This window comes from Paralichthys olivaceus, chromosome 3 (assembly GCF_024713975.1).
Source record: "Paralichthys olivaceus isolate ysfri-2021 chromosome 3, ASM2471397v2, whole genome shotgun sequence".
In the NCBI taxonomy this organism is placed as follows: Eukaryota; Metazoa; Chordata; class Actinopteri; order Pleuronectiformes; family Paralichthyidae; genus Paralichthys; species Paralichthys olivaceus.
Window position 1 is genome coordinate 23087582 of NC_091095.1, and position 18901 is coordinate 23106482.

The 18901-nt window shown below is 41.0% G+C and overlaps 1 protein-coding gene across 1 annotated transcript; it reads left to right on the forward strand.

Annotated features, from left to right (window-relative positions):
- The first annotated feature begins 321 nt into the window (after positions 1–321).
- LOC109625450 (protein SPO16 homolog) lies at positions 322–2698 on the forward strand. Its single transcript, XM_020080666.2, has 5 exons — positions 322–535; positions 1176–1269; positions 1859–2030; positions 2211–2289; positions 2383–2698. The coding sequence occupies exons 1-5, from the start codon at positions 473–475 to the stop codon at positions 2488–2490; spliced, it is 516 nt and encodes a 171-aa protein (XP_019936225.2). The 5' UTR covers positions 322–472; the 3' UTR covers positions 2491–2698.
- Positions 2699–18901: the final 16203 nt, after the last annotated feature.

Genomic DNA, 18901 nt, shown 5'->3' on the forward strand with positions numbered 1-18901 from the left:
TTTTCTTATTTACACATAGGAAAGATTCAGCGCTGGTATAGCTTGCATAGAAAAGTATTCTCTGATTTAGGTGGAGATTTTCACTTTATTCTCCAAATATTCAAATTTATTCTCAACATTTCAACTGTATTCTCGAAGTTATAACTTTATTCTCGACTTTTCTACTTTTATCTCAACATTATTTTCAACCCTTTCGATTTTATTCTTAATTTTATTCTGAACATTTCCTCTTCATTGTCACCCTTTGGACGTGATTGTAAACTTTTTATAAAATCTCTCATCTCATAGAAGACGTGTGAAAGAAGAAGGAGGGATGTTGTGTGGCGGTGAAACAGCAGCGCGGCCCTACAGCGCCCTCCCGTGGCTGGACATGCTATAGTAAGTGAACTCGTCAGCAGGAGGACAACATGGAGCAGAGTCAGTGAACCAGAGCGCTGTTATCAGTGTCGGTATCGAACCTGCAGCGGACACAATGACCACACACACAGACAGTCCTGTCTGGAAAACCACGGTGATAGTGAGCACATCTCTTCAGGTAGAGAACACCGTCCAACATGTTTGTCTCAAGATGGCGGGTTAGCTAGCTGTGTAGCTGTGTGGCTAACACACCACCACAACTAAACATGTGTTCAAATGATATAAACATTCTTTCAAAACATAGATTCATTCATGTCTGATTAATCATCATTTATCATCCACTTTTCTTTCCAGAAGACAAGTTCAGACTTTATTTATCCATGCAAAACTCCAGTTTGTATACACACACTTAAATGTCCACATAATGGTAAATGTATATATTTAAACACACACACACACACAGGCCTACATACAATACACACATCAGAACAATAACACATCCATCCCCTCCCAAATACATCCAAATCATACTTCAATAAAATAAAAGGTTTAGGATCACTCTTTAGAACTGCATATATGTACTTATGTACTTTTACACACAATGAGTACAAAAAAAACTGTTATATACATTTATATATACACATATATCTGAACACAGCGTGCTCCTGATAGTGTCTCGGATTTTTTTTCTAAAAGCGGAGTAGTAGATCATTCAGAAATACATTTCCATGTACTCGGGCTACCTACCTGTTTCCTTGCCAAATTTGCATGAATTTAATGATGTTTGTAATATTTGTGCTTTTGTTTGTTTATACCAGAACCATGACACAGTCAGGATGCTCGTGGCTCAACAGCACCGAATCAGATCGTCAGCTAGCGTTGAGCCTGGAGCCTTTATTTTTCCTCTTTCAGGTAAATCTGCTGTGTTTATGACCTCATAACTATTAACACTGTAGATCAGTGGTCACCAACCTTTTCAAGCAGAAGACCAGCATTTCACTTTCTGAATCCATTCATTTGTTCTAACGTAGCTTTGGTTGTTATGCCAAGACTGGAGGGTGTAAGCCTTCAGACTGTAGTGTCCTGACATTTAGATTAGTGCAGAATTCAACTTGTATCCAAGGAAATGCAGAGGATCAACCAGCAGCTCCACCGCCAGTAGCCGACACGCTGCCACCGTGAACAACAGACAACCGACACACAGATGATCTGCAGCGCGACGACAGCCAGTGAGTCCAGAGAGTACCAGGGATCGACAGCGAAGACTGTCGGGATCGACCAGTTGATCGTGATCGACGGGTTGGCGACCACTGCTGTAGATCATCTGGGACAATCAGTCCTCTCCGATACACTTGCCTTACATTGTTCACACCCAGTATTTAACTAACCTTGACCTGCTGATCTGAACCTATAAACACAGACCACACATTTCCTTTATAAGTGGTCGTGGATATTGTGGCCAATTTAAACCTCCAGTAAACAAACAATTACATGTTCCTAGGTACTGCGTTCCTGCTGGTTGATTCCCAAGACCTCCCAGAGCCATTTGAGGAGTCAGGGCTCATTGAGAAGATAAAAAAGTTTATGCAAGTACACCGCAACAGCTTTCTACTTCTATACGGGCCCGTTACTGGGAGGAAGGAACTGGACATCTTGTCAGGGATTCAGTGCAGGTACATAAATGTCCTCTACAAACTTAGCTGCTGTGTGGCCCACTTGTTTCGCTTGATTGCCAGTAATGTAATAAGGCTCGTGGTCACATAACCAATGCAATTCTAAGATATTTGTAATGTATAATTTGTCCAGTCATATTTTTAATACTAGGTAAATTACAATGTCTTTTTCTCTTTCAGATTCTTTGGCAGCAGTCTCAGGATTCTGCCCGTCACAAACATTGCTGAGGTCGTTGAAGGAATGTTGACAATCGCCAAGGTGAATATAAAGGCAGGACACAGAAGTTGTTTGGTAAAGCTAAGCAATGAATGAGACATGCTGTTGTGACCTTGTGATACCATTTGTCTGCAGGCCACCAGTGCGCCCCATGTAGACAACATCTGTGAACGCATGTCTCTGGCTCAGACTCACATTGTCGAAAGCAGTCCTGTGTGGCAGATGCTAAAAGAGAAACTCTGAAGCTCAGCAGGGGATTCAGTGGGTTCCACAAACCCTGGTGTTGTTTTATTCTTACCACTACAAAAAAAAAGTATATATATATAATATACTGTATATCATAACAAATTTAAAGGTAAAAACTGTGTTTACACTTTTGACGTAGAAAACGTCACACTTTATTGAATGCATGTCTTCACAAAAATAAAATAAAATAGAGTTTAGAAAAAAACCCAGTGATCTCATCTTGGTTTAGTTTGGAATCTTTAGCTTTTCCTCTGCGACCTCTTGCCAATTATCAATGCCGATGATAAGACTCGAGATCAGGTCGAAGGTCACCAAAGCCATCTGCAACACCTGCGACACACGAGAACAGTCAGCTTGCCTGCAGAGGCCAGAATCAAAATGATAATTGACAGGACGGAATGTTTCTGTACCTGATGCTGGACCTCAGGGGACGTATTGGACACATCCTGATGTTTCACTGTAATGTGTTGGACTACTGTTCTGGATCTGGCAGCTTCTCTGGCTTCTGGAGGTTCCACTAGTGATTCATCAGCAACTTGTGCAAGGTTGTTTTAGTGTTGTGTTGTCACAGATTAGCAGAGTGGTTCTCATCCCTTTCGACCGGCGACCCACTGCCTTGTGTACATTATCTTAATAATGTCTTTAGAAAATCCTTTCAAATTTGGGAGAAATGTTCAGTCAGACTCATGGATGAACAGATTCGATTTCGGTGCTCATAGGACAAAGTTCAAGGTCACACTGGCCTCACAAATCATATTTATGGCTTCTTTACCATCAACTCTGCTTTCAGGTCATTTCTTCACATTTTAACCAGTTGTCACTTAAAGATTACCTGATTATATTTCAGTGATCAAAGGACACGGTGACCTCATTTGTCAGTGCAACATGTCAGGAACCCCTAACTGGACTGAGTGTTAGTACATTGTTGTGTGCATTTAGATAATGATGCTTTGCTTATGACAGGTTTTTTTGTCTTGTCACTCACTACATTCAGCTCACATTAAAACTAATTATCTCTGTTTATTTTGCTGTGAGTAGGGATTTTTATGATAACCGTGGTTTCATAACGTCAAAGTTTCATAACCGTAAGAATTGTAAAATCTACGATATCTAACTATGGTACTCTGCATCAGGCGATGCACGTAGTTTAGGTGTGTGCTGTGCTCTCTATTGCAAAGAGCCACAGTTACGATTTCCTGTCTCGGTTTGGTTTGGCCTCCAGCAAAGGCGCTCACCAACTCCTCAGGCAGCTGCAAAACCCATGTGTTAATAGTCCTTCACTTGCCGTGCTAACAATGTAAATACTACAATGAAAGGTTTTGTTAGTGATAAATATCAATTGTTATCAACTGAAGTTATTTATTGAAGTCCTTTATTTTTAGCTTTTAGAGACAGCTAATTTTTATTTCAGGAAAATTTTAGGAAGTACCTTAATGTATAAATTCACTTAATTCACTCCTACCAAAATAATACATCTATAAATGATTTAATTTCATAAGGTCTATGTAAACTCTTTCAAACTAAGATGTGCAGACGTCTGGTTGATCCGTCTCAAACCATAAACAAAAACCTTCAACTTCAGAAGCCCATCCTCATCATCCTCAGCAGTGCCAACATAGTCTCCATCTTTCCTCTTCACGTCCTCAACAAAAGATTTTGTGAACTCAGCCAGGGTGGAGCATTAGCGAGACCTTAACAACTCATCAGCCTCCTCCTGCTGCTGGGTGTAAGGCACCGGCAGCCAGGAAAGCTGCCTCTGCAGGACAGACACAACCACGCAGGCTGTCTGTCTGTCATCCAGGCACAGCAACACCACATTTAACATTCATGTACAACAGGGGGAGCCAAACACCATGTTATTAAAACAACAAAATGACCATGAGGTGGAAAGTGCTTCCTCTATGATTGACAATGTTTATTATAATATTTTGTCAGTGGCTGATCTCGGGAGTTTGTCTAAATGCAGGACCATAAAGGGCCACAATTTACACAGAGGCACAAATTATATGTCCAACATCCATTCACACTTCCTGATTCAGTGAGGTGCATTTAAGTTGTCCCTTGTTTACTGTCATTTCTATAGTTTGGAGCAAAGCCTCACATTTTGAATATATCTCAAACAATGTGCTTTGTTCAAGTACATTGTGTTCTTCACAAAAGCTTAGAAAATAGAAATTCTAAACAAACTGTTGCATGTATTGTTACTAGTTGCAGAGTAAATACATTTTTCAAAGACTACCGACAGGACAGGGGCACTTGAGGGGCCAATCAGATTCTGGCTGGGGCCAGTGCCCTTCCTTTATTTCTTTCACCTAATATGTAGAGAATGTGAAGGTGTAGATAAGTTATATCGCAGCATGTAGATCATGTTGTAAATGGAATGCCTCCAGTCAGATTATAGCACTTTACATAGTTCATAATGAGAGTTACTATGAGTGCTTTTCTGAGTCGTCTCCAATCACATATATGATCATTAGACTTTACCCTGTCAGTCATCACAGTTACTTATGAAAGCTCCATATAGTGTACTTGTATTTGACTTCTTTGACAATTATTATTATAATTAGCAAAACTCATAATGTTGAAAAGCATAAAGCAGATGGGAGGGATGCTTTCAAAGCCACAGCTCAGGATTCACACCATGTTTATGAACCAAGTGTACTGCCTAAGTAAAGCCATGTCTTGCTGCTGGTGTAATTTGGTGACGCCTATATTTCCTAATAAGTTGCAGAAAGTTCAAAGAAATAAGAAATTTGATGCAAATTAGAAAGGAATGAAACTCAGTTTTAACCAAATTAAATATTAATTCATAACATGTTTATGATTGCAAATTTCATGCATGTTAAATTGAGACATACCTTCCGACTTTAAAAAAGACTATCAAAAGTTTCTTACATTTTTTCCTCAGAATTGTAATCCCATTTGTAGTTCATAATGAAAATTGTGTCGCTCTACATTTCCTCCGTCTCACCCCTGTCTAATTTTATTCTCTATGTCCATGTTGTATGCCAGGGATTTCTAATTTGATGATCAATCATTTGATCCCCATGAGACTGTTTTAGCCTCAGGAGGACAGAGTAAGATATTTCTAAAAGTACAGTTCACAGAGCTGCATGAAGCGTGGAGATATAGGACAACCATGGGCACTTAAAGAAATGCTGTATTGAAGAGGGTTATCAGTGGAGCGAGAAATCTGACTGAATATCTGCTTGTTTCCTGCGCACACCTCCGGGTCAAGAGGCCAGCGAGCACAGAGTAGCAGGCTGCATGTTAATGTTTAGCGTAGCTGGGCAGCAGGGCAAGAGGCTGCTGCTGTTCTCTTCAGTAGAGGTAGACACGTAGCAGCTGGAGCTCCGGAGGCTGCAGTGTGCCTGTGTTGGTGCTTTAAGTCCTGTTTGACAGATTAGCACTATCCATCCACGATCACTTCGTATCTGCAGAGTGTGACTGCTGCTTCATGGATGATGATGGAGCAGATCTGTCAGTCCTGTGTGCGTTGGAGGAGAAATACCTGGTTCTTCTCATCCTGAATACATTTCAGTAGCCGTGCACAGTCGGCCCCAGTGACACGTGCACATCCATAATTCAACATCAGTTTTTGAATTGAAATTTTCATAAATATGACATCGATTACTCAAACAGTCAAAAGCTGTTCACTTCATGTAAAGCTGGAGGGAGACCTGTCTACTATCATGATATGTTGATATGTTGCTTCAGTCTGTGAGGAGCTCGGCGGCCGACTCACCTCACCTCCAGTTCTAGGCCACGTTGATGTGAATCTATCAAGGTATGTTGTGTAAATAATTCAGTGCACACTTCCGAATGTCTGAGCCCACAGAATCATCATGATGGTTGATCGTGACTTTATGATTACTTGAGTCGTATCACAATTGTAGAATATTGCTAAATTACCCGTCACTGGATCATATCATTCACCTGATTTTCATTCATTATCAGTGTGTCCTCACAGGCAATCCTATTATCAGCATGTCTTTGTTTTCAACATGCCACAATAGAAGCAGTGGCAGGTAGAGGACTCAGCGTCAGCAGCGGAATCAAAACGACTAAATGAAGTGAAGCTTTGCTACTGCAGTCTCCAGGGAAGAGTCTGTGAGGAACACCCACATAAACCTCTTATCTTCCTTTGTGCTGGACGTGTAATAGGATTAAACCAGAGCACTGATGTGTGGTCGCACAAGACATGGACGTGTGTGGAAGCTTCTCCTTGCAATAACACTCCCCCAGCCTTATGAAATAAATAGTGCAGAGGTGGTCACGCTTTGGAGGGACTCAAAATACAGAATATTACACCAGAACTTTCAGCTAAGCGTGTTTGTCTAGCATAACTCAATCAATAAAACAATCTGTACAAGGTGTAACATCCTCTGCCCTTACACTCTGTCATACATTTTTGTATTGTACTAATATCTGGAATGTTGAGGAAAATTATTTTTATTATTATTTTCTTCTGTTTTAAAATTGCATTTAGCTTGTCTTTGCATCAAAAATACAGATTTTCTTAAATCTCCTGTATATTACCATATGATCATATTTAAGGGGGTTCACACAGATGGCCGTTGCTGTGACTAACATAATCAATCTGTGCAGGTGAAGGGGCTGGGAGAGGATCAGTCAGCGCAGGTGAGAGCTGTTAGCTGATTGAGCCTCATGCTTGAAAAGGGGAGGCAGAGCAAGATTTAGCATTTAGCATTTTTCGTTGATTTCTCTGAGAATGATTTTTAGGTCTTGATAGAAAAAATCCAGCATGTTTAGGACACTGATATTTCAGTTTGTGTATGTGTGTGTGTGTGCACAATGGATCTAATGAATTTCAACATGGTTTCATGGGGGGGACTGTTGGGCCTTGTGGAGGTATGCACTTCTAGATTCTGAAGCAAATCAATGAGGTGTCTTTGAGTGGAAAATTACAAATACAACAACCTCCTTAAAGGTGAATTTGAATTTGTCACATTTTGTTTTAGACTACACAAGTGTACCGCAGAGGGTGCTCTTTGATAATTCTATGACTTGGTCAACAGAAGTGTGACTGATTTTCACTAAACAGGTAAAACAACTGCTGTGTTCCTCTGAATTAACACGAGCAGCAGCACTGCTCTGAGCCTCATTGTGTTCTGACCGTATGTTATATAAACAGATGTACCTGCGACGGGTAGCTTGGCGCTCCAGACTTCTGTCTAATTAAATGGTAAAGCCTGTTGTACAGAAAGGCGCATGGATTAGAAATGCTTTTCCATGATTGTTTGATGACAACATATTGCTCCTGTGTGTCAACACAAAGGCTTCGAAGGCTCGGGTCATCTCTCTCCCCTCCAGCGTTCACGTGGCATATGATAGAAACTCAATCAGTGACTTCCTGCTGCAGCAGGACAGCTTCAGCTAAAGGAGCAGCTCAAGTCCTGATTTGAGATGAATAGGGAGAGAAGCGTGTTTGAACGGTTGGATTTAGCCGACATCTGCTGCTCAGGTTTGCTCTGTGTATTGCCGTGTGATGAAAGCCTCAGACAAAAGCCACAAAGCAAATACAGTCGACAGACTGCGTCTCACCCCGTGTTTGTCCCTGATTCTGTCAGTCTTAATTGCAGGCTGGTGACGTTTAGTTTTGACAGTTGTTCCCAGGTGAGGAAAAGACAAGTAAACAACAGCTTGGATCATGATTGATGTGTGATCATGATGCTTCTTCGTACAGCAGGTCATCTAGTACATGATGTAAATGAACTGTGGGTTCAAAACAGGAAATGGTTCATCTTTACTTTAAAAGAATCACTTCTCTGTATCAGCTGCTTGATTAGTTGATTTTTATATTTTCATTACATAGAATACAGATGCCCAGGTGAGTGACGACTTTCAACTCAAGAGGGCGCTATTTATCTAGAGGACCATAATGATAGAATGGATTTGTCATTTAACGCCTCATAGTCACAAATAGACATTCTCCAATACAAGAAAAAGGACAAAATATTGTATCAATAATATCTATCAAATGTATTGAACACATGTGAAAACTATTGATTGACTGAATAACCCAAAATTAAAGTTCACATGCACCGTTTCTTATTTAGTTTAACGGTCACAAACTATACTTGATCAGGACTGTTTGTTATGTGTGTGTGTGGGTTTGGGTGTGGGTGTGGTTTGACCAGATTTGATTGACAGTTACCACACGGCTAAACAAATAGTTTCATCAGATTTTGATTCCATTATTGCTGAATCCTGATTAATATAAGGTCTAGTTAAGTAGACAATAATGCAACAACATATATATATATATATATATAAATGAAGGATATTTGCTTTGGAAAATGTAGTGTAGTATAAATATAAAGTCACAATAAATGAAAGTCCAAAAGAACCTCAACATTGTACATTCCACTGCATGTTTTTAAGAATGCAGAGAAAAGCAGGTTACTTTGTGTGAAATGACATTTGAATTTGATATTTACAGTTTTGTCTGAACCTTCATTCAGATTTAATCTGGTCCAATCATTTATGGTCACATAACAGTAGCACATAGTGATGTATATTGCTGCCTGTATCATTGTGTCAGACAGTGATACAGTGAAATCTGACCCAGTCTGCAGCTTTACTTTAAACCTGCAGTTTATTTTAGATTAACAAGTACATTTATTTGGTGGATGAACTCCCTGAGCAGTCCTCAGGTCAGGTGAAGATACTGTGTGACTGTCAAGGCATGTGGGGAGCGGTTAGCAGTGTTCGGAGGCATATCTCAGGTCACCGATATCACATATCCATTTATATTTAATTTGCAGGGCTTCAACAACACACATGTATAACGAGGTGAGCAGAGGTGGGACTTTTATTAGCTCCAGGATGGTGAAAGAAATGCAGCAGATTAGTTCTTTTGTAACCTCCGCCAGGGAAGCTTTGTTTGTTTCCTTCTTTTTTTGTGTTTGTTTGTTAGTTTGAAGATTAAGACTACTTAACCAATTTCTATGACATTTTGTGAAGGGGTGAGGCAAGACCAAACGAAGATTCATTATTTTTCACTTTCTGTAACATTGTGAGATTGGGCATTTTTCAACATTCTCATGGATTTCTCAGATAATGATACATCGATCTTTATGAAAGCACTCAGGCATGTTTAGGACACTGATATTTGTGAGTGTGTGTAATTTGGTGCAGATCCAAATAAAAATCCAGGTTGAATAAATGTTGGGCCTTAGTGGAGCTATGCACATGCTGAGTGCCGTTCCAGTTGCTATATGAAATTGAAAGTATGTGTTTTACATGTTGATGAGGCCTGATAGAGTTCAAGGTAACGTACCATCAGTTTACTCTTTAGTTAAAACAAAAATCGGTCGTGAAGCGTATATGTTTTCATTCATGCAGCTGATAGTGCAGTACTTATAGAGCAGTCTACAAACAGGCAGCTCTCCTGTGAGGGCGAGATAAAGCCTCTCCATTTTCCCTTCCTATCCCATATTTCCTTTGTGACCTCTTAGTGAGCAAGAGGTTCTAAGTGAACTATTTATCCATGCGGCGTCCCCTGGAGGCCTCCACAGACGGTTGCAAGCTCTCGTGTCTGCCCAGAACCTCCCCAGGCCCCGCTGTGCTTGTCAAGAAAAACTGCCATGTTTAGGGCCTCTCCCACGGGCCCCGCTGCAGCTACACTGCTGCTTCCTGAGACGGTCAGATGAATTCTGATTTTAAAATATTTTTTTATGCCCTCCAGATTTGCTTTTTGTGATTGCTGCTTCACAATTTGATCCAGAGGATCTCAAGTGAATTTAAATGTTTTATGGTCATTCTATCGCTCCATTCTATCACTTTGTTTCAATGTGTACATTTCGTATGAACCATAATCACTGGCTGGAGATCAGAAGCTATGTACTTTCTGAAACAGGAAGAACAGCATGTATTAACAGTAGCAGAGACAACAGGAGGTGGTTGAGGTGGTTGGCGTGTTCGGTGGGTGCACCACAGGTTGGTTAAGGGCTGTGATTATGTAAACAGAACTTCTTTCACAAGTTATACTGTGAAAAAATGTTCTTCATAAGCCAGACCATAGTCGTTGAGTCCCTAGCTTTAACTAGGTCCTGTCAGAGTCTGAAAGTATTTCTAAAAGTTTGTGTTCTGTAGTTACAACAAGATGATGATGTACAAACAGGTTGTCATTTTCAGCTTTTTTATGACTTGATAAAATCACATATCCTCATTATCTTCATGGAAACATAATCCAGCCGTTATTATTTCAAAACATATTCACTATTGTAGTTTAGTTGTACAGAAATGTAGTTTTCATGTTACCCTGTTAAAAAGTGTTTTACTCGTGGGGACAACATCTGGGGACGTCTTTGCCACAGAGGATTAAAATCACGTCTATTTAGTGTAAGATGGAGTCAAATAGTTTTGCATATGAGCCACATCCTTCAGAAATGATGTTCCGTTCTCCTCCTTACTGTTTGGGTGGCATCTAAAATCTCAGTAAACAAAGTACATACAACTCTTGTACTGTTAAACTCCACAGGAGATTCTGAGTGCCAGTCCAGGTATGCATCCTTGTGATGTGAGGGTCAGTCAAATTATTTTTCTTCTAGCGTTGAAATATAGAATCCAGCTGAAGAATATACTGTATTTATGGGGAAAGAAAGACAGAGAGACCTCAGTGATCTGACAGCTAATGGAGATGGTGGTCTCACAAGGGAGAGTCCTGACCTTGGCCCCTTTTTGTAAAAGCTTTGCCCCTGAAGCGAACAATTGCAGGGAGGGGCTGCGTGCGGGCGCAGGCTGAGTGTGTGAGCGTGTTTGAAGAACATTTGTTTGTGCTCTGGTAAAAGCTGTTGTGGTAGTGTAGTCCAGTCTTTCAACATGGCGTGAAGCTGCTTTATCTACCAGTGTACTGTGAGGTGAAAGCTCCCAAGGCGAGACAAAGGCCCGGGCCGCACACCTCAGTCTTTCCTGAGCCGAGGCGTCTGTCTGGTATCGGGCGCCGCTGGGGGAACTGCATCAACAAATCCATACTGGCTGAACCGTACAGACAGCACCGCTGCCCGCTCAGCCATTTGTAAACCTGCATTTTGATGACAATTCCCAGTGTCGAGTTGTTCCCAATCAATACACACAGAGCGGACGCCTTAATAGACACAGATAACTGTTGCTTGGCTGCTGTAACTCTGGGCTGTGGAGACTGACACCCTGTCTGACTCTGATCAATAAGTGGCGCGTGGCTCGACCCTGCCCACTCTGCTATCACACACGGGGCCTGGTCCCCCCCCGGCAGCGGGGTAAAGCTGCCCAGCAACTCCCCGGGGTGGTTGAATCGGAGATGTTACATGTGAACTGGCTGTCAAAACGATTTTGTCATCTCCCCTTCTCTCCGGTGTTTAAAGATGCTGACACACTGTGTTTGGGGTACCGATGTCTTGTTGGAAGTGATGGAGGCTTTTAGCCTGTTTCCCCCCCCCCCCCCCCCCCCCCCCCTCTCTTTATCTGTTTAAGTGTTCACTCGAGTGTTAGAATTCCTATTTCACCTGCCACAGATGTCTCCCGGCACTTTCTGCCCACTCACGGCTGCTTTCAGGTCATCTGCTCTGGACCTTTAACTCAATTCATAAAACTTTGTCCACATTTTTTTCTTTCACGAGTAGTTATGAAGGTCAAAGATTTGTTTTTACTCTTTATTTTTCATGGATTTGATGACTTCATCTGTTGCCGCACTTATATCCTGATAAACAACTAATCAATGTTCAAAATCAAAATTATAGGTTTATCCCAGAGGATGTTAGGTGAATATAGGACAGGTCTGGGTAAAGACAAAACAGTGAGTGCTGAAGGACAGATCAGATTCAGCTTGGGGTCATTAATGTTTCAGAGGGTGCCAGAGGGAGAATGGGAGAGTCACTGCTCTGCCTGGATCAATGTCCTTTGACTTAGGCTTTTTTCATTGTGGATCAGTCTCACCATGTACGCAGCCCTATTGTGAAGTGACACATCTTTAATAGACCGGTTGGAAACACACTGGCACATGATAAAGAAAATAGAGTCGGGGGTAACTGCTGTGCTTTATGGTTCTCTCAGTACCTCCACCAGGAAGGTTGGGTTTTCGTCTGCATTTGTTTGTTTGTTAGCAGGATTATGCAAAAAACTACTTAGCTGTGGATGGGACCATGACCTGAAGAAGAAACCATAACATTTTAGATTTTTCTTTTTAATTTCATTGTGAGATGGAAAGTTTTTCCAAATTTTCACAAATTTCTTAGAGAATAATTCTGGATCTTGATAAAAAGAAATCCAACACATTTAGAGGACTGCTATTTATGAGTGTGTGAAATGTGTCGCCGATCCAAATAAAAATCTGGATCAAGTGCATTTAAATGTGGTTTCAGAAGCGGCCTTGGTTGAGGTTATTGTAGTTTCTATAATGACAATGGAAAGCATGTGATTTCACATGTTGTTGAGGCCTGAAAAAACATGAGGTAAAGTAACGTTAGTTTGCTTTTTAATTGAAAGAAAAACTGGCTTAAAGCACAAGTCATTTCAGTCATGCAGCAGTATTAATGGAGCAGTCTAATTCAAAAACAGGATGCAGCAATCTATGAGAGCGAGGTAAGACCCATCTAGTAATTTCAAATGTGGTTTCGTAAGAGGACTGTTTGGCTTTGGCAGATGTATGCACTATACTGATTATCACTTTCGTTTTGAAATGCAAACCTCTGATTTCTGGATGAAAAGGATTAAAAACACTATTTAAAACCCCTGTTTTACCAAAGACAGTATATTAATATAACAATTATTTTCCCTCCACTCTTGCTTGGTTTTCCTCTGCCATGGCCCAGCGCAGACCTCAGGGGCTGTGGAGGTACTTACCATCCTACTCGCCTGTGCTGCGATCCCCACAATGGCTCCACTCTGCTTTGATCCTGCTGCAGTCTGACACATGACCACACAGACCCCTGAATGGGCATTAGTGCAGGCTTCAGCAAACCCAACATCTGTGCCTCCCAGCACTGCCACTGCTCAAATCATTCATTAAATCAGAACACAAAAAGTAACTTTACTTGAATGCCTCAGCATAAATATTTGATCGTGCAGCTGAGAATAAATCTTTGTCATTTCGTACTCCTCTGGCTGACGGCTCCTCTTATAGACCCTCCTCTGCTTGCTGTTCAGATACAGGCCCCTGCTTGGCTTGGTCATTTGTGAAATGGATCTTATAAATTTTTTAGAAAGATTCACAGCTGCAATCAGGCTTCGCAGTATCACAGAGTAACATCCTGTGCTGCCAATCATGTGCTGTTTGCATAGATAATATGACGCGAAAGAGGTTTTGTGTGTCGGCATGTTGACATGGCATGTTAATGTATTCGTGCAGTCTCTATAACAGTGAACGTTTTGTGTATTTTGTTTGAGAACATGGAGTCAAAGTAGATTTTGAATGGCCGTTTGACACTGGTGAACAGAAACAGTAACAACAGATCTCTGCAATTAGTTACCCGCTCCAAGTCTGCATATTTAGATGCACCTTTGGCAGTAATTGCAGCCTTCAATCTGTGTGGACAGATCTCTACTTATCTGCTGTGTATGTCTGGACACTGCTGTTTTTCTTTTTGCAAAACACTAAAGATCTCTCACATCACATTGAGGATCGAGGGATTGAACAAAATCATCAAAAATTGAGTCGCAATGAATGGATTGGAATGAGATCAGAACTCTAGAAATGTTATATCTACACACAGGTATGTGACTTTATGTTAAAGGAATTTACTGTAATACTTACTGTAAGCACAAAGCGCAGCGTTGAGGTTCAATCTGCAGCCTAAAGAGAATTTAACTGCAGTCATATTATATTCATATTAACTGTGTAGCATGCAAGGATTTGTGCATGAATCTCACAGTTTTACACTCTGCACATCATCTCATCACAAATTCTCAGCCATGTAAAACCTTTTATGAGGGAACAAGAATATCAGCGACTCACTAAAAGGCTGCCAGGCTCTCTTTCTTGTCACTTGACTTCCTTTTCATGTGTTGTCTTTCCCCTGAAGAGAAGAGAATTGTCTGTTATCGAGCCTTTTAACCAGGCTGGATCCTTTTAATGTCACCTTCAGGATTCATCTGTTGTTAGACGTATCTTCAGAAACCAGGCCAACGAGGCCAGCAGCAGAGGCAGTGAAAGGACAGAACACAGGTTCTTTTTGTCCGGTACAGAATATAAATATCACATGTGTAAAACCAGCCAGCGAGCAGGGGAGCGTGACCCACACACGCGTTCTTACTGAGCGACGGCAGAGCAGCCTTTTAGTTTGACTGACAGCTCACATCCAAATTGTCTAGTGATATGTAATGCTAAATGAACCAGAAAAACATGTCTTTAAATGAGTGGACAGCCTCACCCGCCCCTCTCTTTCATCAAACCTGTGAGTCCCCCCCACCTCCCCTGGACTCATGCTGTTCAGGACCCCCGGACCCACAGAACAGAGCCCGGCTAATGGAAAGCTTTCAAGGCAGAATGCCCATCGTGTGTGTGTGTGTGTGTGTGTGTGTGTGTGTGTGTGTGTGTGTGTGTGTGTGTGTGTGTGTGTGTGTGTGTGTGCGTGTGCGTGTCATCGCTGTAGAATCGCACACATATGCTCGAACACCTTGGGACATGCCATTATAAACAAGCCTGAAAACTGAAAACAACAACACTGTCACTGTCCACCCCTCGCCCACACACACACACAGACACACACACACACACCTGCATTGATTTGCATGAATGTGTTATTTTAAAAAAACTTGCACAAAAACGTTATTTCTTCATTATTAAATTATAAATGAATATAAAGCTCATCTGAGCAAAAGTCATAATGAATTTTACAGCATAAAGCCAAGACAGACAACCACGAAAATGTAATACAAAACAGGACAATGAAAGCAAAGAACCTGGTAGACAAAAATGAAAAGGATTAAGATCATTAGAGGTATCCTAATGATCTAAAATCTAAAATATACAAGTGTGGTTGAGGAAGTGTATTGCACAGTGATGCATCTAGGTGCTGCTGCCTGGACATGAAATGCTTTAAAGGTTTAAAGGCATCAGATTTAAAAAAAATTGTACAGCAAATATCACTCAATCAATTTCTTAAACTCATAGTTATCAGTCCCCTAAATGTGCCTGATTTTTTATCATCAAGATCCATGAATTATTGTCTGGGAAAATGGTGAAAATGTTTTTCTTTTCCAATTCACAATATTATAGTGATCCAAATCTCCACCAAAATGTTCTGAGTTCAGTGAAATCTGTACAAAGCTTTTTTGAGTGAGGAGGGCGAAAAAAGCTTTTTCTGTTATTAAGATGAGACAAAGCAAAAGATGTGTGTTTCAGCATCTTCAAAACTGTTTTTTCTAAGTTGGTCAGAAACTGATTGTACACAGTAATTAAAATTCAATCTTTGATCAAATCACATGTTTAATGTAACCTGGTCAGAAATGTGTTATTAATAAGAACATATGATAGTACTGAGCTAAAGAAAATTAGTTTCAATCCAGTGTTTTATTTTTCTGTGATGACATCAGCGTATTAAAGGTTCAGTGTGTAGAATTTGCAGTTGAAGTTGCATGTTGCAGCTGAACACCCCTCACCTTACTCTCTGCTTTCAAACATGAAAGAGAACCTGTGGTAGCTTCAGCTGTCATAAAAACTCAAAAATAATTACTTCTGTAAAAACATGGCGGCCTCCGTAGAGAGGACCCCCGCCTGATGTAAATATAAAGTATATAAATATAAAGGGCTCATTCTAGGGTAAAGAAAACAATTTGTACAATTTAGATGAAACACACAGGTAAAAGTTTAAGGTCTCGACGTTCTATGTAAAGTGCCTGGAGATAATGTGTATTATGATTTGGCGCTATACAAATTGAATTGAATTGAATTAGAAACATCACTAGGATTATTTAAATACATTTTCTGCCAATAGATCCCTTTTACCTAAATGTTACACACTGGACCTTTAAGGTCAGATGGTGTTACCTGTCATATAGCATCATATATAAATGATCTAAAATAAATATACATCATGAAACAGCACCAGAATTGACCCTGGTATGATTTTTTTATTGAACTCTTATCTAATCCTCGGAATCCTGTTTAGATAAAGGGTCTATGGTTTGCATTCATGGTTGGCCTCACAGCTTTCCCAGCATGCATCGTCCTCGAGTCAGGGTACCCCCTACACCCCAGACACTGCTGCTTCGACACTAAAAGATATAAGCTGAGCTCACTTTTTGACACTTAAACTTGAATTGCTTTATTAATGGTGTAAAAAAATCTCTCAAACACACATATGAGCATCCTCACTGGGAAAGTTTCCACGAGATGTCAAAGGATTCACGGGGGAAGCGTGGGGGAACTGCTGCGTAGTTCTGGGAGAAAGCTTGTCGACTGTCCCCACACATGTTCAGACTGTCAGCCGCCTCGCTGGCGTCTCTTGTTATTATTTTTTTTCCCGCCTTCATTCTGCTGCCTTTTATTCGCAGCTCCATGAATAATTTGTGTCTCCGCCTTGTTGCTCGATGACAGCTGTGCAGTTGGTTTTGCAGTCTGTTTTTCAGATCAGGTGAATAATGAATAAGCCGGTGCAACAAAAGAGCTGTGGCCTATATGAGCCGTGCCTCTCGTCGGCCTGACGTGTCGACCGCAGGGGAGGAGATAGGTGAGCAGGAAAGTCTCTCTCATGCAGAAAGTTTCCTAAACACAGAGCAGATTAAAATAGTTTCATTTCATTTGCGTACATTTTCGCAGAGCTTCTTAACATCATTTCCTGTATGGACCATATGAATCAGTGCTTTTTCTCTGAAGCTCACTGCTAGAAATCCTGTATCTCTTTCAGGCTGTCGGTTTTCTGACTCGCCAAACCTGTGTGGAATCTGCTGAATAGTCCGTGAGAGCAAGTACCACATTATTATTACTCTATACACAGCATGTCAGCTCAGCCTCAGGGCGATAATCCTATTTGTTTTCTCTTCATCTGCACCCCCCCTTGTCTGCTTTGTCATGAAGAGGACTTCCATCTGATCATTCATCAGATGATGCTGATTCTCAGTACCGAAGCGTGGGAATGAATTTAGCCTTTTTCTATCTAATCTGTGAGGTTTTCAGTGAGATTATGTACTGACAAAATTGATATCATTCTTCAAAATCAGAGGTCTGGTTTCAAAAGCCGTTGCTGCCCTCAGACTATGTTCTAACCACTTACTGACAATTTGTAAGTCTTATATCAAGGGTTTAATTTTTTCGCAATCAAAGAAATTGCCAGGAAAAGGTTACGCAGAGTTTTTGGTAAATGGTCTGTATTTATTTAGACCTTTTCTAGTCATGATTACCAGTCAAAGCACTTTACACCCACTCACACATACATTCATTCAGTGCATCTATGTGCAGCATTTTCTATATCATACTTCACTCACACTGCAGCTGCAGTCACCCGGGTCATTTGGGCTTCCGTTTTTTTGCAGTGGGGGGCGACTGGGACGGAACCCCCGACCTTAGTTAATGGACAGCTCTATCTTCTGAACCACAGCAGCTCAAATAGTGACTAAATCCAATGATAGATATTCTTGATGAACTCCAGATTTGATAGTTTGTTTAATCTGGAAAAGATTCCAAAAGAAAAAAATCAAAACACCAAGTTACGTCTGTAAACCCCTCCTCTATAATTCATGTTTAATTTTGGATTAATAATGAATCATCCAAAACCACCACACTGAATTTTCTAATTGCACAACTGTGTCTGTCAGGGAGAATTAATCCAGTCTTACCTCTGTGTGTGCAGTATGCACGCGTGGTTGAAGTGTGCACTTTCTAGACCGAGATGCAGGCCTGGATTTGAGCCTCAGACTGCAGTGCTCTGATTACTCGCCTCCTCTTTATCGATCCAGCCGGATTCTATTCATATTTGATATGCCTCGGGGCAGCAGGGTAATGCTTTAAAAAAGAAAATCCAGCCCAGCCCTTGGAGGAAATCTGGTCAGCCTAATGGCCTTTTGAAGAATTTGTTTATGCTGGAGCAGCTTCTCTCTCTCTCTGAGATTGTGCTTGAAGATCTCATCTCAGAGGAGGAAAAAAATCCCTCACAGATGATTTGGTTTATGAATCACAACCCGCTTTTTGTACTTAGAATATATAATATGTCAAAAGTGTGTGACAAAGTTCAGTCAGCGTGTGGCTGCTCTGTGAGGCAGAGACTTGTCACACCTGAGAAATAAACCATCCTACCCTTCAAAGAGCTGTGGCCAGGCTGGCAGCTCAGTGCTTCCTCACAGTGTTAGAGACCAACTCACCACATCCAGCATCACTGAGAGATTCTCCTTTTTCATTTGCCTCAGTCATTAATCTGACACTTAGACCCAAACTTTTTCCAAGGGATGTCATTGTAATAACATTGTTGAG

Bases quoted from the DNA above. Each gene is read 5' to 3' on its own strand.
- LOC109625450 (XM_020080666.2), top strand. From the start codon at position 473: ATGACCACACACACAGACAGTCCTGTCTGGAAAACCACGGTGATAGTG. The intron at 2,031-2,210 runs GTACATAAATGT...TTTCTCTTTCAG, and splicing joins TTGTCAGGGATTCAGTGCAG to ATTCTTTGGCAGCAGTCTCA. The intron at 2,290-2,382 runs GTGAATATAAAG...ATTTGTCTGCAG, and splicing joins GAATGTTGACAATCGCCAAG to GCCACCAGTGCGCCCCATGT.